Source organism: Centrocercus urophasianus, unplaced genomic scaffold (assembly GCF_019232065.1).
Source record: "Centrocercus urophasianus isolate 14NV4802_14NV808 unplaced genomic scaffold, USGS_Curo_1.0 seq_73, whole genome shotgun sequence".
Classification (NCBI taxonomy): Eukaryota; Metazoa; Chordata; class Aves; order Galliformes; family Phasianidae; genus Centrocercus; species Centrocercus urophasianus.
The window spans coordinates 7457192-7478031 of NW_024885344.1; the positions used below are offsets into that span (position 1 = coordinate 7457192).

General features: G+C 45.7%; 2 protein-coding genes across 5 annotated transcripts in view; one reads left to right on the forward strand and one right to left on the reverse strand.

The window, feature by feature from the left end:
• The window catches only part of AGK (acylglycerol kinase), a 32168-nt gene extending 30407 nt beyond the window's left edge, over positions 1–1761 (forward strand). For both annotated transcript variants that reach the window (XM_042837980.1, XM_042837981.1), the window contains one exon: positions 1111–1761. In XM_042837980.1, coding sequence (XP_042693914.1) covers positions 1111–1248 — 138 coding nt within the window. In that variant the 3' untranslated portion in view covers positions 1249–1761. The remainder of the gene's footprint in view (positions 1–1110) is intronic.
• On the reverse strand, positions 55–17851 carry DENND11 (DENN domain containing 11). Of its 3 annotated transcripts, none has more exons than XM_042837977.1 (9): positions 17608–17851; positions 12872–12971; positions 11697–11855; positions 10803–10956; positions 10407–10545; positions 9819–9950; positions 9477–9627; positions 8975–9043; positions 55–7922 (listed from the first exon to the last, which is right to left on the reverse strand). In XM_042837977.1, the coding sequence occupies exons 1-9, from the start codon at positions 17849–17851 to the stop codon at positions 7727–7729; spliced, it is 1344 nt and encodes a 447-aa protein (XP_042693911.1). In that variant the 3' UTR covers positions 55–7726. The 3 variants fall into 3 exon arrangements, with proteins under 3 accessions (XP_042693911.1, XP_042693913.1, XP_042693912.1); XM_042837979.1 differs by lacking the exon at positions 17608–17851 and adding an exon at positions 16984–17439; XM_042837978.1 differs by lacking the exon at positions 17608–17851 and adding an exon at positions 14859–16593.
• Between the last annotated feature and the right edge of the window lie 2989 nt (positions 17852–20840).

Sequence of the window (20840 nt, forward strand, 5' to 3'; positions counted from 1 at the left end):
GCCTTCATACCATTTGGAAAACAAATGTCATGTTAAGGGAGAATGGAACACACCAAAAAGTGAAAAAAATCTTTATCTGACAAGTGAAAATCATGGATTATGTAATCATTAGTCAGCACTGTAATATTTACATCAAGTTGGTATTGTGGCAATCTTGTATTTCTGAAAGAACACTCTGGAGTCTGGGCTAAATACAGATGAGCCATTGGTAGGGGTTGTGGTATAAAATCAGCTCTTCATACTACAAGCTGAGACCTTTGGAGTATTTGTGCACGCCACAGAGCAGTGTTGTTTTATGAATCCTTGATCTAGAGCTGATGAGGGAACTGGAGACAGCTCAGGCAAGTCTCACCAGTTTTGAGGATATGCTCACCAGGTGGACTGCTATAGCTCTGTGATTTAACAGGACCTATGCTACTTTCTTCTAAGCTCCTTTGATGTACCAGCTCATCTGGAGCTAGTTTAAGGATCAAAGTGGCAGCCTTGCCTAGAGTCAACGAAGTGCATGCAGAGCAGACACCAGATTTGTGCAGATAAAGTCAACCTGCCATTTTGATGAACAGTTTTAATCATTGGTGACTTTATCAGCATTAAAGTAAAAGATCAGGAAAATTCTGCGGAGTAAATCCTGACCTGTGTGAAATACTTTGCATTTCACATTTCAGATCAATATAGTAAAGCAATACGAAAAGGTGTTTGCAACGTGGATTTAATAGGAGTAATTTAACAGGCTCCTCTGCAGATTAGCTTGTGTCACCACTGGCAGATCAAGAAGAGCCAAGCACATATAATATAGTTCCAACAGCAAAGAGTCTTTCGGTATAAACAGTGTGGGTCATTAAATCTTCCTAGCGTTTAATTATCACCAATTAACAACTCACTGAGGTAACATTACACCACAGACTCTTATACATTCCTTGCAATGAAGAATAACTTTCTCTGCATAGTTGAGACCAAAGGGGCTGGAAGGCATGGGGAGGCTGTCACCTTGGTTAGCACCCAGCTAAGTGTTGAACTGCAGTCAGTCACTGAAATCAAGTCTCAGTATTACAGCATTGCTGAAATAACGTTTGCTGCTTAGCCCTGACCAGTACTGTTATCTGTACACAGGGCACTGAGGGATCCTTTGGCATTGATAACGAGGAATACGAAGCTATGCCTGTGGAGGTGAAGCTGTTACCCCGGAAACTCCGGTTCTTCTGTGATCCCAGAATGAGAGAGCAGATGCTCCGTGCAGCCATACAATGAGAATTAATATCAAAAGGGCCACTCTTCACCACTCCTGCCAGGTTCTCTTCAAGGCTGTCCTCACTAACTGGATTAACCCCACCAGATTAACAAGCCATTCAGCTACTTTATGCACAAGGTACTTCCATTGAAGGTGGCTATTTGGCTAGTCTCAAGGGGTTTGAAAGTGCAAGTTAGAATTCTAAGAATTGCGTGTTAACTTGATGGCATTTTTTTTTTCCCCTGAAGTCAATAGTGTTCCATTCACAGCACTACAGGCTGAGTGGTGAATGCCAAATGCTACTGCTTTAATGCAATTGTATGTTGAAGCAAAAAGAAAGAGTATTTGTCCTCGTGTTGTAAGAGTTTACATTATCTATGTATAAATCTCAGGAAAGCTGGGATCTTGGAAAAATTTGTTTCGGGTGCGGTCTAATGCTAAGTATGTGAAATGTTGGAATTGTTATATGAAACAGCTGAATGGTTATCTAATCTGTCCCAAAATAAATTGGAGATCAGTGACATGATTTCAAAGGAAGTTTGAAAACGCTCAGTATGTATGTATCTAGGTAAGATCTTTGTTTCCTCTTCACCTTGCCAGATTCAACAGTACAGAGCTTTAGTTAATAACATAGTAGAAATGTGTTCTCTTAGTTTAGGTATGTTTAGGTATGCTACACAGAAGCACACTGGAGAATCACCATGGACTAGGAGCTGTATGAAGTCCATGTGGAAAGACTTCAAGCCAAATGAGCCTTTCTTGTAAGTATTTCTTTTGTTCCTGTAGCAGCATAAGACAAATACAAGCTTCCAAATATCGTTTAATATTAATTGTACCTGGTTGCTTTTCTCACTAACATAAACAGTGCTCATCACCCTTATGCAGCCTTATATCCCTTTGAGCCCCAGTTCCATAATTGGCTTTGTTGATTTTGAGCTTTTTTTTTTTTTTTTTAAATAGCTTCACTTTAATTGCTGAAAGGAAATGGTATTGACTTCAGCAAGGTTATCTGTAGGCTTTATTATAACTTACAAGTTTACTTGATTCTGCCTTGTTTACTTGAGAACAATTGATCGTTATTTTTTCTGACGTGATTGCTGTTTGTGCACAGTCTCCATGCCTAGTCTAAATTCATCTGTTGATTCTTTGCTGTAGTCAAAGTAAGGACATTAGCGAATCGATTTCCAGTCACTTTCTTTAAGGCAGCATCCTGGCTGCATGCTGCTGCAACAGCATCCTCTGCTGTCAGCGTGCTGAAATCAAAATGCTTTGAAAGGGCAGAAACAGGTTGGTTTTCTGGGTGATGCTGGAACCAAACTGCATGCTGACCTTTCCTTGGCTGTAGGGGAAAGAAACTCATTACCTAAGCACTAAACCCTTTAATGACTATGATAAAGGAGAGCAGAGGCCTGTTAGAGGTTTCTAATGATAGTGCTGCTTACAAAGCCTGCATTGAGCTGTCTTTATTGGATCTGCAAACACAAGTGCCCTGCAGCTCCCTGGGTCACTCATACACCTTGGCTGCACTCTGTTCTTTTTACTTGCCACAGAGACACCTGGAATGTTGTTCTGCAGCCAATGTCAGGGGCAGTTCCCACCGAGTTTTTCCTGAAGCTGAGGCTTCCATAGGAAAATTAGCAGTGTTTTTGCCCAAGTAGCAGGAAAGACAAGGCAGCAGCCATTTCAGAAAGGTAAGCTTTAATTGTTTTAAAAAATACCTATGTATTAGTAAGCAGTTCTACTACACAGCCACAGGCCTGTGGGAACAACCGCACATCTGCGAGATGCAAATAACACCAGAGCTCTTATAACTACAACCAGCCTGCTTAAAGGGGCTAAATGATACCTACAGCTTCTGGTTCACCTGGACCATTTCAAGGGGAAAATGATTCACTCCTTTACCTACTACCAGATCCATGGCTTCTGAACAGTGTGATTCTTTGCTCAAGGGTAACCAAGAGCACTTTTCAGACCTGGTGCTGATAATGCTGTGCTGATGTTGAAGTATCAAGGCCAGTCTGAAATACAGGCTGATATTTAAATGCTTATATCAATGCAATTTGAATAGCTTATTTAAATGTCATTCAAGTGATTATTTTTTTTCCCTTCCTTCACAATTCAGAGGTCTCTCAATATGAAGTGGTTCTAGATATCTGAATTGCAACGTTCAGAGGGAAAGATGTGAAGAAATCATAACATAAAGTGTAGGCTGAACCTACTACCAACAGTGTAGAGGAAAGGACTCTGTTCTCATGTTTCTATCTGACAGCAAGACAAACAGCTTTATTTGTGTGAACCCCAAGACAGGAAGGAGGAGAACTTCCCACTCCATGAGAACATTTATCCTGGCTTCAACGTACAGTACATTCTAGAAGGGCTTAAAATGGCGTAACATAAATAAAAATGAAGATAACAACCTAATAATGAACCAGCCCAAGGCACCTGTTTATTTTAACCACAATTACTCATTTCCATTTGAATGGCATGCTGCATTAATCAGGATCCGAAATCCCAGTTCGCTGCCATTAGGCCATTCTGTGATGTCAAAACATTCCAGTCCCTCTAAAAAAAAAAAAACAAACCCACCAGTGTGTTGTTATCTCCCACCATCACCAGACCATTAGCTTGGGGGTGAGAAGGAGCAAAAAAAAACCCCAAAATCAACATCAACTAAATTAGAAGTTACAGCTGTGGTGAGAGAATTTAGGGTAGTTAGCATGCTATGTAAACACAAGAGGACAGAGTACTTTTGCCCTGCTGTTTCAGAAACCACTCCCTTTCTCCCTCCCAAAGCATGCCTGTCCTTTGCCACCTGAGGGCCACTGCTACTCCTAACTTCTTGCCCATGAAGTTTGGCACTTAAAATGGAAGAAGTGAGAAGTGTCATAGCAATGCTGCTTTACTTGGTGAGCATGTACAGTAAAGCTACTTTGTTGAAAAGGTGATAGAACCTTCTTTTGCCCTTCAGAATACTGGGCAGGAGAGCTAATTTCCTCTGACAGATGTCATCATTAGCTCTAACTACTTTAGTAACTACTTAATTTAAGCTAGAAAAGTGTGTTGGCATGTGTCTAAGATGAATCTGAAATCTAATTCTGAACAGTGCTTCCCTCCTAGCATCCACTGTTGTTCTTAGCTGTATTTGGCTCAGTGCTGCTTGTCCTACACTTGCAGTGAGATTTTCTCATGATTTAAATGTCTAATGCTGTGTATCACCTACTGAGATTTAAAAAACCTAGCATTTGTTTCTCCTCTGAGCTTTACCCTCTACTCCAGATAGTAAAAATAATAATAATTCATTACTTAATTACATGTGTCCAGTACAACTACAGATGCAACTGTGAAGTTCTTGCTCTTTCCTATAATTGCTGTACTAGGAAGGCAATTGGGGAAAGAAATACACCAGCCTGTCTACTGGGGCACCGGGTAGACATGGTTTCTAGAATCACTATTTAACCTGGCCTCTGATTACTTACAACCAACTAGAGACATCAGAGATTAAAGGCACCACTGTAAAGGCAAAGTACTTCAACTGGAAAAGAAGATCTTACAGTGCTTGTCAATACCCTACATTATGGCATACTTTTCTTTCTCTTTTAGTTTAAAATATACCAAATAACTGACTCCCCTCCAGCTGCCAGTATTCAAAAAAGCAGCTATTAAAACGGCTGTACTTAATTCAAAGTAAAACAGTTAGTTAGCTCCTGAACAGATAAAATTCAATTGAAAATTGAAATTGGTTCAAAGGCTAGGAAACAAAACCAGCCTGTTAAACAGGTCTTAGTGGCACAGGCTATAGCCATTCTTTTGTATTTCATACTGCTCTATCTAGGATTTTCTGTGTGCAACATCAAGTAAAAGCAGTATCTATTGTATTATAAAAGACACTGCGGATGAAGAGTTCATTTGCAAAGAAATGAGGAAGGATAGATAAGTCTTTTTGTTCCATTTTCTATTTGGATACTTCTGAGTTCCTTCCAAGAAAGGCGGTAGAGAAACAAAATTACAAGAGCAACATGGGCTGTAGCTATTGAGCTGGGATGCAACATGAATGTTAATTTTACAGTAAAAGTGCTTGCTTTGCTACTGCTGCACCCACACTCTAGCTGACAACTGAAGACCTAGTTTTTGAAAAGCAGAGGTTAAATAAAAGTTAAATGATCAAGCCAGGAGGTTCTGCTTGCTGTCTCATGGCCCTCATGTTCTGACAGCTTGTGAACTAGGTGCTGTAATTCAGTTTGTTAGAAAAACTTTGAGGCTTTGAAACTTTCATGACAAGTTAAAGGTTTGTTCCTGTTTGGTTCAGCAAAAAAATTACTAATACCAAAGAGAACAGAAAGTCATCAAGAGCTCATCACAGCTAAGCTACACAGAAAATGAAAAAAAATTGTTGGAAAGTAGTTTCAGTTCTTTTTTTTTAATATCTGAAGGAAATTAAGTCACAGCACTATGATGTATGCCAAACATCCCCAGAGGTCTTCACTGTAGTCAGCATGTTAGAACTGAAGTGGAAGCTAGAAGGCATAGAGGTGGTGAGTCACTTTCATACCATGGGTACCAATCTAAAAACAAAACCTTTCCTGAATGAAAAACAAACAAACAAAACCCACCAAAACTGGCAGTATAAGCAACAGTGTCTTCCCCTGTAGAAAAGCATTCCAAGTCCTGAAAAGCAAGTCAGGGAGCAACTGTTTGGACACAGATCACGAGAACATAATCTGCTTAAGTTCATACCAATGAACTGTGCAATAAATCTTGTGAGGCCTCTGATCCCACACCTCATGGAAACTTCTGAATCCACAGCAAGCAAAACTACTCCTTTGCTGCAGATAGCCTTCAAGAAAAAAATGCCAACCTCTTTCCTTGCAGAGGGACACAATCCATAAGGAGTCCACTTGGGGAACACTTGCTTCAATTGTTTTAAGAAGACATCAGAGGTTCAGGTGCTGTCTCATTGTATAAAATGCTATGGTAAATGTATAACACCAGCTACAGTTTGCATCTCTACAAACTGCAGAAAGGCTCTAAGGTGCTGAAGTCCCTTGGTAGAGGGAGCAACTAAGTAGCTATAATGGTAAATGAACAGTTAGCTTAAAGATGATGCTACTACTGACTAAAGGATTTTGGACAAAATACTGTGTCACAACCATAGTTCCATTCTTGGACTTTGTGTGGCAGAAGGATTACCCTTCACAGGCATAGACTTTCTAGAGAAAACCTCTGGCCCTGTATAAGCTGAATCCTGCTCTTTCCCCAGCAAAAGAATGAGAAAACACTGGTCTGTCCAGGTAGAAAAAGGCTTGCTGTTAGCCATTGCTTCCAGCCAGTTAGCAACACCAAACTCCAGGGGAACTTCCTGTAAGCCTTAAAGTCATTCCAGCTGGAAGGTCACATACTGCTCTCTGTCTCATACTCAAAGACAAGGACAGAGGAGGCAGTTCTGAAGGCTGCTTGACAAAGGAGGAGTGGCAGACAGTGTTGAAACAAAGGAGTGGCAAGTACTGTCTGCTACAAAGGAAGATCTAGTGACATTAGTTAGGGGCATACTTCTTCAAAGTAATCCTGCCCAGCATCATCTGAACTGAGATTGGAGAGCATAGCAACAGCAAGGCAGCTCAGTGGTGTTGAACCCTCTTCAATGTGAGGACGTCTTGCTGGTTTGAAGATATTAACCCAAATCAGCAGGTTCAATACAACTGAAAACCAGAGGAAACGGAAGGAGGGATGAAGTAGAGATAGTGCTCTTCTCCAGCTGTGAGATAGGCAGGTATAGTCTTATAGACTGTTTGCACCTTAAGTGCTGGAAATGAAACAGTACCACTCTGGTAAGCAAAGTCATAAGATCCTATAGCACCCCTTTACCCCAAATTTGTTTCAGCCATTGATGAGGAAGGGTGGCTTTCTTCCACGTCAGCTGCTAAAAGTTGAGTGAGAAGTGTTTAAAGGAGTCCCGGTCTTCATCATTTGTTTAACTGTCCTCACCTGTAAACACGGTGGAACAGGAGATGTTTTATGATACTGGGACACTAACAGCCTGTGCTGAAGCTCTCTTCAGTCAAGGGGAAGAGGGGATGACAGTAGAGTTTTCCAGCCAAGTCTTGAGAGCTCAGCGGCAGCATTTCACATTGGTCCCCATCAGACAAAGTGCTTTCCTGAAGTCTTCAGCCCTCACGCATCCAGAGGAGGCAAAACCTAGCTCACTGGCACCAGTGAGGGTTGGTGCAGAGATGCCACTGGTCCTATCTAAACAAAACAAAAAACACAAGTGAAAAAGAATAGGAGATGAAAACAAAAAACCTGGAGTGAGTACACCTTGGGGAAATCAAGGGGGTAAAAATACAATCACATTTTCTTTTAAATTATAAATACTTTCCATATAAAGTTATTAAATAAAATGAGTTCCATCCAGTGGCCGCGGTGAGTTCCAGTGATGCTGCTAAGCAATGTCTGGTAATCTTTGAAAAGCGATCTTTGCTCCCCGTTTCTCTTCCTCTTGGTTTAAGTGCAGCAGGGGTTGTCAATGACGAGCATAACATCAATGCCATACACTTCCAGTAGGTCCATAAGGAAACTTCGATCCCCCTGGGGATCCAGGCCCATGCCTCGTGCATGGTCAGCTGTCAGGGTCTTGTCCTGGCTGGCTGACACCTCCATCAGTGTCTGAAATATGCGGTTGTTCTGCTCCATAAAAAACCTAAAGGATAAAGTCAGCTGAGATAATGGCAGTGAACCCCCAAAAGACAGCATATTTACCAAACAGGCAACAGAGCACCAATTAAGGCCATTGTAATCCTACATCCTCCTAACTTGGTGATACTGTAGTAGATTTCTGTCCATCCAACTTTTAATTTACAGTGATGCTTCTATCCGGCTGATTTGCAGTAGCCATTTGCCTCTTCAGAAGAAAGCAACATTGTAAGCTAACATGTACTTTGTGGTAACTAAGTGGGTACATCAGACCTATGTCTCCCAGAGAGCAAAGGAGGAAACAATGTTTTTATCCATCTAGCATGCCACTGAGTAAATAATTCGCCACTATTGGAGGAGAACACAGGTGCAGTAAGAGCTACTTCTTATCTATGGCTTTCCTAGGAATATCCAAGGCTTTGCAAGTAGAGTTCTGACTACATCTGTGCAGCACCACACTAAGTTCTGCCCTGGTGGTCTAACACATTTTCATCCTATAATTTCCCAGCAGCTACACACTGTGACACAGTAGCAATAGGCAGTGAAAAGCTTCAGAGGTGTTACAGGTGTGGTTTCCATCTAATTCTCTAGCTCATACTCTACACCCTGTTCTGGTTCCTCCATTTTCCATTTACAGAGCCTGCTGCACCAGTGGGCTGATTCTCCATGCTCAGGTCTTACCTCTGCACTGTACCTCCCTCACAGATGTTGGTGCTTTCCCAAGCCACATGTTTCTGGCATGAGAAGTTGTGTGGTGCTTATGCTTTCAGAACTGGGAGGGGATTCTTGCACTTCTGAGTACGTTTTAAAAATTTCCTTTCCCCTTCTAGCATCTAAGAGACCCCAGTGGAGACAAACATGGCTGCTTTTGGCTTCTCAAATTGCAAGGAAGATGATCTGAAGAATAAGAACCAGTTTGGCTCTTGGATTCCCTAGGGAACACGGAATTACACTGACCATGGTGTTTCATAATATGCTAAGCAAGCACAACATGAAATCAGTGAAATGTGTTTCTTAATCCCAACAGCAACCAACTAAGCATTAAGAGTAGCCACTCACAAGATGAAAAGATCCTCTTCACAGGAGCTACAGTCCTCACCCACCTCTTGAGAATACATTAACATCTGCCTGAGAGAAGGGAGACAGATTAAATGCACATACCTCCAGTGAACCCAAAAGCATTACAAGCAAACAGTTAACACTGAAGACTTCACATCTGTTTCTTGGAGACAGTCCAGTTAGCACCACTGCCCTGAGGCAACAAGGTAGTATTTATAAGGCATTGGGCTAAAAGTCATGGCATAAGGGTAATATTTTCACTTCTGCTACTGATCAGTAATACATCGCAACCTCTGCTTCTCCTCCTGCCTTCTGTCTGCTTCACCAGTTCACTGGTGGAGTGATTATACATGTGCAGAGTACACAGGGACAATCATACTAATCAGCTACAGTGGAACCAGAGTCTCAGGTGAGCTGAAGCAGTAGAAAATTTGAATAACAGAAAGACATCCTAACATCACATCCCTGTCAGAACCAGGACCGCTCAGATCTCTGTTATTACCTCTGGTCATTAAGCCGTCGGTATTTCTCCTTGTCAGCACTGTTAATTTTCAGGAGTGGTTGCAGATGCTCGTGATGTGTTTTCACATTCTGGTTGTCTACATAGACATCATAGAGATCCCGTTTCTCCTCAAAGATCTTTTCTGTTGTACCTGCCAAAATCAGATGGGATTTTTCAAAACAGCGTATTGCTTTCCCTGCAGACCAACTGCTCTCTCCTGCTTTTGTAGATAGTTAATCCTAGCATGCCTTATCTCTCAACAGTTTTAATCCACAGCTTGGAACCTCTGGATATTTTGCAGCTTGAAATTAAGAAAAGGTCTGCCAAATCCATCATACTTACAGGCCACATACGATACTTCTGTCTCCAGCATTTCTATGTCTGCCACATTCACATAGAAGAATGGTTTGGATTCTGGGACAGTTCCTCCAAGACCAGGTAGAGAAACGTTGGCAAGGCAACAGCAGCAGTACACTGCAGATGAGAGAAGTGCGTGCTAAGATGTACTCCCTGCAAGGGCATTATGAACCCTGCTTACTCAGTTCTCCCACATGCTCTTATGTAAACAGTGGTTAGAGCTTTGAAACGCCCCTGGACACCAGAAAATCTCAAGTGGGAATATACTTTTTGGATAGGAAATAATCAGTTCTCCCACCAGAATCCCATGTTTCAGATTCCACAAATTCATTCGGCAGTCTTATTTTCCAGTGTTTCAAAATGCTAGGTATGCCCTTAGCCCAAAGACTTGAAGAAAAGTGTTTTGTAAAAAAAAAAAAAAAATAGATACATTCAAGGCAAACTTTATCCCCCACAAAGAATGGCTGTGATGGATTTTTAAGACCTGCATGACGTCTCTCCTCTCAGTACCCACAGGCAATTTGGCAGCTCTTTAGCCTACTGTATAGCTCTGTGGTGTCCCTGGAAACATACCTCTATAGCAAACAACTCCAACTGGGGGTGGTGAAAATATCAATATGCGCTTGCGCAGCAGGGCAAACTTCCAGAGGACAAGAATCTGCTCACCAAAGAATTTGATGAACTGAGACATACAGCCAGCAGGGTGTGTGATCTGCAGGTGGAGGGAAAGGGAAGAGAACAGCTTAGAGGTGACACTGGGACACATGCACAGATGCTAAGTCTAAATGTGGGAGCAAGACCAGCACATGGCAATGACAGAGAACTGCAGCTTGTAATAGCCCAAGTCAAGTCTCATCTAAAGCAGCCTGCGAAGTGCTGGAGTGACTTCTTACATAAAGAAGTACAAGACACCAGTAAGGAGCGGCAGCACAGTGCATGTTCCCACAAACCTCAGAGCACCTGCCTCACCTTCATCTCAGGATACATGTATCTGTGGATGGACGGCAGCCAGTGGACCGGCTGCTGGGAGGTGGTGGTGCCCTTGCTGTCAGGGAGAACACCTTTCTTGTCATCATAGAATGCCTCTAGATGGGAGTAGTGCCCTGGCATCTCCAGCTGGTGTCTGGAAGAGAAACGAAAGAGATCTATAGTGCCCCCAAACTCTATTTATTCAATGCCTTGCCCCAAGCCGGTATCTGCTTTTGGAAGTAGCAGAGTAGTCCCGGGTGCCCCAGTTGCACAGACAATCTAGAAGGGCAGTCTGTGCATGAGGAATAACACCAGCTTTCTGTGCAATGAACAAGCAGGATTGAAGCAGACAGTGAACTTTATGTATTTATAGTATAGGACTGATTTACGTATAGGACTGATCCTCTTTCAAAACGTGCTCAGGTAGAATCAGCTTTCTTTTCTACCAAACCCATTTGCCTGACCCACTGACCAGCTCACTGAACACAGCTGAGGCAAGCACAGAGCCAGAATCACAATGACAGGCTTAGAAGCCTCTTGTGAGCTCTCAGTAAAATAGTTTTCAGAAGGACAAGAGAGAAACTCGTCCTCTCAACAAGAGGACACTAACTTCTTGTCCTTTCCCGTAACAGTTACATCCCCACAGTGCTTCAGAAGAAGTAGGGTTTGGAAAGCATTTGATAGCCTGCTAGCAGTGAAGAGTCTGCTGCTAAATCAGTTCCTTCATCCCTTCTCCATTGTGAATTGTACCCCCTCTCTGGTGAGCCAGACATTCAGCGAAGTTATAACTCAGCATTCCACTCTAGTTTACACACATCTAAGACCGCTCTCCACCGAGGCAATGTTACCTTTCCCAGGTGGGGAGCAGCCAGTTCCATCCCCAAGGAAACTTACCTGACCTGGTTCTCCAGGAAGTGCATGTACCTATAAAGCAGGGTGTAAGAAGGAGACAGAATCCCCACAGACTTCATACGGGCACCACGCTCTAACTCACTCTCCACAGGCATGTTGGCAAAGCAGGCCAGCCCAAAACAGAGCCCTTTCCGGAAATAACTGGGGACAAACATTTCACAGAAGAGTTAATGTTAAAAGAAGGGAAGGGAATGAAAGAAAAATATCCTACCAGCAAAAATACTGATTTTTGGAACACAGTTCCTTCTTTAAGAAAACCCCTGAGATCTCACTGCTATCTGAAGGATTGAGAGCTGGCCCTCAACAGGACTGGACCATGGAAAGGTAGAGTTTCTAGTGCTGCTACTACCAGCACCCTGCCAACCACACCACAACATGGCAGCAAGGAGGGAAAGAACTTGAAAGACCAATAGGGGATGCAGGACCCAATCAGCACAGTACTGTTCTTAGGAAGAGCCTGGAATGCATGAGGCTGTGAGCAGAGTCTAGGTACTTCGTCATATTTTGGGTGCCAGCATGTGGAAGCATTACTCCAGTTGAGTGCAAATCTACGTGCCTTTGAGAAAGTAACAGTTACTTCTGACCACAAGGAACAATAACTGCAATTCATTGCAAAACATTGCTGCATTGCAACAGTGGGCTAGTAAAAGCGTGAGAATGCAGAACTAGCCATCAGTCTTTCCACTGTAGGAAGGAACCAGGGGTGAAGAAAGTGACTGAGGACTGTTTATCACAGTTAAAGGATCCTAAAGTGCTGACAGAATTAAGAACCATAGAATTTCTAAGTTCTGATCCCGCAAACTTCTTTCTATTTTACTTCTGCCATTTTCTCTCCTTCACCATAGGTCTCTGCTGACATACACTTGCAGTGCAGCATGATTTGCCCAATAAGCATTAACACTGCACACCCATGAGAAGCTGGCTGACCTCCACAGCCACAGCTGTCACACAGCAGATCCCATACAGCCAGCTGGTACTGGATACAATATTGAGTGTATCTGAACAGTATCTGGCTTAGTGCAGCACAGGTCAGCAGCAGTGCAGTGCAGGAATTTAACTTCATAGGTGGTGTTTTTCTTGCACGTTGTGAGTTAAGGATGGTGATGTAGATGTAGAGCCAAGACAAGGAAGAAGTAACCCAGCTCAGGAATACTCACATGAAGTCTGACTGGATTTTGTGGGACCCACTTGCCATGGATTTGAATTCCACACCTTCCAAATCAATATCTTGAGGTAAACACCACTCCACCATGTTGCCTGAAAATAAGCACATTTATTTGGGTGAATGCAGACATGGTGCTCATTAGTGAAAGGTCAACACCAGCAATAGCCAGCTGCTGCTTTTACATCAGATCTGTGCTGGTAATTCTGACATAACACTGCTCCAGAACTCCCTCTGTCCTGGACAGAGGCTGCAATACTCTACTATGTCTCTTGCAAACTTCACTTCTTGCAGCACAACACCCAGGTACTAAAGAACTGTTTTGGAACTTAGTGCTATTTTGAGTGTTTATCCTTCACATGCTTTGTCGCAGAGCAGCTACCACTCTACCTCACCAGGTACTCTGATAGTGAATAAGCTGTAATATGGATACAGAAAGAACCCTATGCGTAGACTGCTGCTCCATAGGATGAGTTTACGTGACAGATCATAACAGCAGTATCTTCTTGTGGCTATGCAGGATAGGACTGCTGAAAGAGGAGCCCCTACCTAAGCCAGCATCCTGATCATCACTACTCCCTAGAATTTATTTGTTTATTTTCAAGGGTAGGAGGAGATCCAGGCACTGCATGTTTGTACATGCAACAGTAACCAAACGAAAAAAAGCACACAGGTTACACGTTAGATAAAGATTATCACACTGATGTCACCCAGCAACCCAGCCAGATGGCATGCAGTTGTTCAGTGGAAAGGGCCACCTGAAGAGCCCAGTCCTAGAACAGATGGTATCAGAGAATTTGTAACAGGTCCCTGGAGTAGACCAAGACCTGCCTTGCCATGTTATTCCCCATGAGTAAAAATGGGCCCTTCTTAGGCTTTCCCATTACAGCCCTTCAGAGCCTACCTTGTTCACCTGGACACTCTTACTGCAACAACATGCGCTCTAGGTTCTGCCAGTAGTTGAAATGTGAATTTGAAATAATGCAATTTAGTTTTAAAAAACAAAGGATACTTGCTTAAAGCAATGGCACAGGCACTCGTGGGGACAAGCATCCCCCCACGTAGACACTGCATACATTTGGCAGGGCTCTATATGTAGCCAAGGCTGTTAGAAATAGAGGCCTGTGATTTAAATATCTCTGAGACCTGTCTGCTGTGTTATTACTCATACTGCTTAAGTACACGCATGCAAATTCACATTCAGTTGAGCTGTTGACATTTAAATAGGCTATTTTTTCTCCCCATGGATATTGTATTTAGCAGACCTCCCCCAGCCCTGCCTGGGACTTCAAAAAACAACAGCGTGGCACCAGGAGAGATGTGGTACCCTGGCTCTGCCTGCCTACAGGCACACAGCTCCCCAGTGGGCTGGCTGAGCCATGCAGCTTGTGTCATCCCATGCTCCGCCACAACGCGCCTTTGCCTTTAACAAGAGTGAAAGGCTGGCAGAGGGAAGCGGTGACATCATGCCACTGCACGGTCCCCTGTAGGTTTTGCATATTATATATAGATGTTGGCTTTTGTTCTGTGCGAGTTTTGTTTTTTTAAAGGCACAGGACCCTTCCTTGACAGAGTAAGGGAATGACCATTGCCTCCTAACCACAAGGTTGTGGTTACAGCTAGATCCTCTTTTAAGGCTTGCACCACAGAGAATCACGCGTCCGTCATTAGCTCTATATTAATGTATCAACAAGCAAGAGAGCACCACGGAGCAAAGGAAAGTAACTTTGTTTTGTTTATCAGGAGCTCTGCTGTCTGCCAGGTACCGAGATGTTGGTGTGGACACGGCTCAGACAACCTGTGCGCTGCAACGCTAAGGAAGGAAAGGGCATCTTGAGCAGATTCTTATCTGCTGCGTACCCACAAGACCTACTGCATGTCACATAGCTATTTACCCTGGGCTCTGTAGCTACAGGCTGACATCAACAGCCCACACCTGCACTCCTGGCAGTTCCTCACACCGCCGTGCCCTATGAACGTACAGGCGACGTGGCAGCCGGAGAGCCAAGGCGGAGATAAAAAGACTCGAAGTCAGTCTGGTGAAACAGAGCAAACAAAGGACGCGGTGGCAACTGCCAGCCTGCATGAGAAACAGGAGGAGGGAGGACAGCCATGCTGTAGAAAAACAGGAAGCATTTGCCTTCCTCTGCATACGGCAGCTCTCGTGCATGCAGGAAACTTTCCAAGTGAGATCTGAACTTGAGAGAGGCTTTGGCAGGAGACAAATCTGGAAATCTTGTGGGAGCTCTCCCAGCACCAGGTCGGTCAGAAACAGCATTGTCAGTTGCTGGCATGCAAAGTTAAGGATGTTCTTCCAATTCTGCTCTTCTTTTCTTCCCTCTCATCAATGACACCAGCACCTGATGGCTGCAGTAAAGTCACCACCTGGCCGTCCTCGCCAGTAGATGTTTCCCAAGGTCTTCAGGGTGCTGGTCCTTGCACTGCTTCTGTGTTGTACTGGGACAGGAGCTGCACCAGGTGAGATCTCACTGTGTTACGGCTCAGTTTCCCATGTGGAAGAAAAGTGGAACAGAAAACCAGAACATTTACATGCTTTCTGGTGGGCAACTGATTCCTTCTCTCACTTCTCCATTAGGTTTCCCATTACTCCTATCACCCACTAAGCCAACAGGCTGTGAAGGAACTCCACAAAGTTGACTATTATCTCCATCACAGAAAGAGGGCTAAGAAGATTCAGCTTCTTTTCCAGTATTCCAGAAAAGTGAAAGTAGCATTAGATTCACTTAACTTTTTTTTATTTTTTTAAAGCAAAATTTATTGTCCTGTTTCTTTTCTGTACCTACCCAAGGCAGGTATGAGTGTAGGAGAGCATGTGGAGCCTAATGCCAAGTAGGTCACACCTACCGGATATGTCTCAGCAGCTGCCCAAGGTAATCTTGTCTGTCCCAGAGAACAAAGGCACTGGGAAGTTCAGCAGCCTCACGGAAGCACCTTTTGACTGCAGTCTTTGCGGGGATGTGTTGGCACAGACCAGGTGCTCACACTTTTTCAAGTGTCAGAATATTCTCAACTCTTTACTCCCTTAAGGAGAGGGCTGCTACAGGGCAGGGAGCAAAGAGAAGGCAGCACGGTTGGCTCCTGGCCTGCCACCATTCTGCTCTCCTTTTAATAGCCGTGAGGAGGTCTCTGTCAGGTCCCGCAGGTTCACTGTGCTGGAAATGGGGAGAGCACTGCTGGGTTAGGGGCTGCCTCTGACTTCTGGGTTCAGCACACAAAAAGTCCCAGGGACATTGGAACCATATTAGTGAATTGGCAACCCCATAACCTACCCCTGTGAACCCAGGACATGCAATTGCCAGAAATACCAAGCTTGTGGTCCTTGAGCACTTTCAAATTTAGGAGGGAAACTGCTAGAGCCTTTGTTAGTGCAGTCACCACATGTTCCTTCTACAGGAAAAGATCCCTCAAGCTACTGCTCACCAGTATTTGAGCAGACGTTGCCAAGAGTTCTGCCTTTCATGTGCCTGAGCAGGCTTCCACAGGAGGGCTGCTGTGCTTTTCCTAATCAGCATCAACCTGGTTTCAGACACAGTATGGATGATCTCCTTCAAGTCACATGCAGGGACCAGGCACCCTTATGCCCATTACTGTGACATGGTTGCACAACCTGACATGGTTGACCAGAAATTTGTCTTTCCAATGCCAGCAAGCTCCTCTCACTGCAGTTTTGTTTTGTTCTGGGTTTCCATCCTCCGTGGGGTAGTTTGCCTGTGAAGCTGACATCTCAATATGCTCCTCACCTGGTACTCCTTGTGTTCAGCACCAGCACTGTGTGGCAGCAGCACACCGACCCTCAGTGGACACAGCAGCCTGTTCCTGGGCAGATGATACCATACAAACTGCACATCAGATGTGAGAAGAGCTGTTGCCCAACTCTCCCTGGACTCCGTTCAAAGCAACAGCTGGCCCAGACAAACTCCTGAGAAAGTCAAGCTTTCTGCCAACCAGGAAACCTCCCCAATTCATAGAAGGCATATGCTGTCAGATTGAGAGAAAGCTGCTGCCACCATCCGCACTCTGCTGTGTTTTGGGTACTTATGGGAAACACCTCCCTCCCCATCTCCAGTATGAAAGGCAACAGCCAACCTCATTCAGGGTTTTGCTGAATCCCAAGCTTGTGACCTCTAGATTCTCCCTGTGGCAGCACAAAATGGGTGATGTTTTGAGAACCCTCGAGTGTCCCAGGGCACAGCAGTCACAGGTTAGCAGCGTGTGGTCCGACAGCATCCTGGGGCTCCATTCTCCACATTGCTTCTGTGGGCTGCAACTCCGGGCAGGGTCAGCATTCACTTTCAAGGCCTCCTCTGATCTCAGCCCCTCCATCAACAAAACAACACAAAACCAAAACAAACCAACATGCTTTACATCAGAATTATTTTGCTAGGAATTTCTTAAGCGTCCGTCGACAGGGAAAGAAAAAAAAAAAAAAAAAAAAAAAAGAGGACCGTGTTTCCATGCCGGGCTGTGGGTGCGTTGCTGTGCTTCCCACGCTGCTCCCAAACTTCCTACTGGCCCCGGGCCGTGCCCCACTCCTGCCAACACCCCAGGACCGCCGTCGGGCACAGCCACCGGCCGCGCATCCCCACGCAGCCGCCCGTATTTACGGACGCGCGAGGGCGGCGCGGCTCCGCCGGCAGAGCCCCCGGCAGCGCCACGGCCACCGGAGATGCTCCGGGCCGCCACCGACCCGCCGCGCCCGCCCGCGCTCACCCGTGCGGGGGTCGAAGGTGACCACGAAGACGGCCACGATCTGGTCCTCCTCCGCCTCCGCCCGCGGCGGCCCCGCCGCCTCCGCCTCCTCCTCTTCCTCCTCGCAGACCCACGGCGCGGCGCTCCAGCCGCCACCGAGCCGCCGCCCGCCGACGCCGCCCGCCTCGGCCGCGGGTGGCGGTGCGGATACAGCCGGGCCCTCGGCCCAGAAGAGCAGCGGCGCCTCGTCCGCTCGCTCCACCATGGCCGCGCAGAGCCCAGCCGCGCAGCGCCGGCCGCCGGCGGGAGGCGGCTACGGGGCGGGGCGCTGCGGGACGCGCCCACAGGGGACGGGAGGGGCTTATCGGCGGGGAGAGGCGGCGCTCCGTGCGGCCGGACGGGCTCTCCACACGAAGGTCCCGATCCCTGGGGAGCGTAGGACCGTTGGGGCTGGCGACACTGAGATATATACGTGTACGTGTATGTATGTGCTATGAAACGCGTTGTGGAGGAACAGGCAGAAGCAGCTGTGCATGCCCATCCCTGGAGATGTTCAAAGCCAGGCCACGGGCAGCCTGATTCTCTGGGTGGGCTTTAAGGTCCCTTCCAAGCCAAGCCGATCTGTGGTTCTCTGAGTTCAGCTCAAGACAGAAACACAGGGACACCAACACACCCAAGGCACCGGCAGCAGCCAGTCTCAGTGTAATTACCACCCTCGTTATGCTACCACCATTAAGCTTAGCCCATTTCCCTGGGAGTTTCTGATTAATTGGATTACCCAATTAAGCAGGCCACAATTAAAGGGAAAGAATTGCCATAAAGGCTTTAACTGCCCAACTTTTTGCCTGCTGAGCAGCTCCGAGCGCTCAGTACTCCATTAAGGAACTCACGATGCAGTGCCACCAGCATTTCTTTTTCTGTGACGTCCGTGTCCGTTCTCAGTACCAGCACAAGCACAGCAAAGTCACCTAGCAGAGCTGTGAGCGGCTGTGGGTGGTGGTTGGCAGACAGAGGTATCTGCAACAGATGATGGACAAAGAAAAAAAACAAGAGTTCTGCACAGTGCTTTGGTGGTGTATGAAGGGTTTTAAAGAAAAGCCAAATTCTGCTTATACCTGCACACATTGCTCTCACCACATGGGCAGCACCAAGCTGTGCTTTGAGGCATGTTTGTCTGCATGTTGCTGATGACAGCTCGTTTCCCTCTCTGTGCAGAGTTTAAAAGCAAAGGCCCACCACTTTTGTACTTCACCAAAATTAACAGATCTCCATCTCTAGGAATGTGGCCACGTGAGGAGGAAAAAGCCTTCTTCTGATGAAGCTCTAAGAATCATAGAATCATAGAATCCTTAGAGTTGGAAAGAACCTTTAAAGGCCATCTGGTCCAACTCCCCTGCAATGAACAGGGACACCACAGCTATGTCAGGTTGCCCAGGGCCTTATTCAGCCTTGCCCTGAAGGTCTCCAGGGACAGAGCATTAACATCACTAGGCAACCCATTCCAGTGTCCCACCACCCTCACTGTAAAAGACTTCTTTATATCCAACCTAAATCTCCCCACTTTGACCGTGACGCCATAGAACATGAACCAGGAACATGGTCTCTGTATCTTTGAGCAGTCCTCCAGGATAAATAAGAAGCAAAACCAGTGGATTTTAGTTAGATGTGAAATAAGCCTTCCTCACACTCACGTTGATATTCCTTCTTGGGGCAATTGCTTCCCATAGCCCCTGGCAATAACAAAATGCAAAAATGCAAAAAATAAAATAAAAGGTTTGTAAAGGGCAGTGGGTACAACACCAAGCACCTGGCATGTCTTCCTCACAGCAAGTGAACTGCCTGCCACAGCCTTAGGGCAGCTTCAAACACCTGAATGCCCTCAATTCTGACTAACAGGCCAGGTACAAGGGCAGGCTGACCTCGGCTTGATTTGTCCCTTTGTTTTCTGGTGGGAACCCTCCTCAACCTGTGCACTGGGAAGCACGTGCCTATGCTAACAAATCCCCATCTCTTCTGGGCTGTGATCACTTCCAACTTCTGCATGGCCTCTCCCTGATGTCAAAAGGCTTCTGTGACCTCATTCCCAGTTCATTAAAGCTCATTCTGGTTCTTCTTCAAAGCGCAGGCTCACAGAGGTGGCAAGTGATGAGCTTTACACAGAGGCTTTGTCCTTTACCCACTGAGCTGTAGTGGATGACCTGCACATGCCATTGGCATTGGCACAGCCATCCCCTCCTCTCCCAGGGCACATACATGGAACCCACATGCAAGCCTGTGTATTCCCCCTCACAAAGTCTAGCAGGTTAAAAATTAGGCTGCTAACCTCCCCGTGCTGACTGTAATGCTTCCCAACCTAACACACATCTAAACGCAAGATGTTAAATTCAGAACTAAAAAAGAGGAAGCGCTGGACCCATCCCCAGCAGATCCAGCATTTATGTAAGCAAAGCCCACAGAGGCTCCATCTCCGGTGGGATTAACACAAAGCAGCCTGGCTGTCAGCAAACATCACCTCCCCACAAAGCTGAAGGAGAGAAGAGAGTGCAGAAGCAAAGGGATGACTCAGAGCAGAGCTGGCTGCAGGCACAGCATTCAGGTCCATAGCAAAACCCCAACCAGCAGCACAGGCAGGCATGCACAGGTGCTGCTGAGCTCCAGCTGCTTCCCATTAGTGATGATCCTGAGGTGTGGGGTGGTTATAAATGTGCTGGGGTGGGAGAGGGGCTAGTTGTAGGGTGGCTGGTGGCTTCTTGGGGTTTTCTCTGCTTTTACAGATGTATGTAGAGGGAAGGATATTTTGTGGTTGAACAGATTAGGAGTGAGAAAGGTGAAGGGAGTGCTGCAGTGCCTTGTTCTGAGGGATCTGGTGATTTAGTCTTTGTGATGGAGCAGTGGGTGAGGTTCCCCTTGAGGCTCACTGGGAAAGGCAGTTACTTCTGAGCTGTATCTGACTTACACAAATGAAGTGAAAGCCCTATCTGTTATAGTTATGTGACGTAGCTGGACAGGGTTATATGTGAGGATTTGGGGATATTCCTTTATCAGTGCAGTTAAATGACAGCTTTGTGTGCTCCATGCCTCTGTGCATAAAGGGCAAGGGAAATTGGCACAGGGAGCAAGCATGTTAAGTTGGTCTAGGTGAGGAAAGGGGCAGCTACGCTGCCTATGTAAGTAATGCTGTCTTTCTCTCCTGCTTTTCTCCCTCTATCAGGCAGGCTAGGCTCCATTCTATCAGCTCTATTTCATATGGTGAA

Bases quoted from the DNA above. Each gene is read 5' to 3' on its own strand.
- DENND11 (XM_042837977.1), bottom strand. From the start codon at position 17,851: ATGGTGGAGCGAGCGGACGAGGCGCCGCTGCTCTTCTGGGCCGAGGGC. The intron at 10,546-10,802 runs GTGAGGCAGGTG...CTCCACCTGCAG, and splicing joins ACATGTATCCTGAGATGAAG to ATCACACACCCTGCTGGCTG. The intron at 9,044-9,476 runs GTAATAACAGAG...CCCTTCTCTCAG, and splicing joins CGACGGCTTAATGACCAGAG to GCAGATGTTAATGTATTCTC.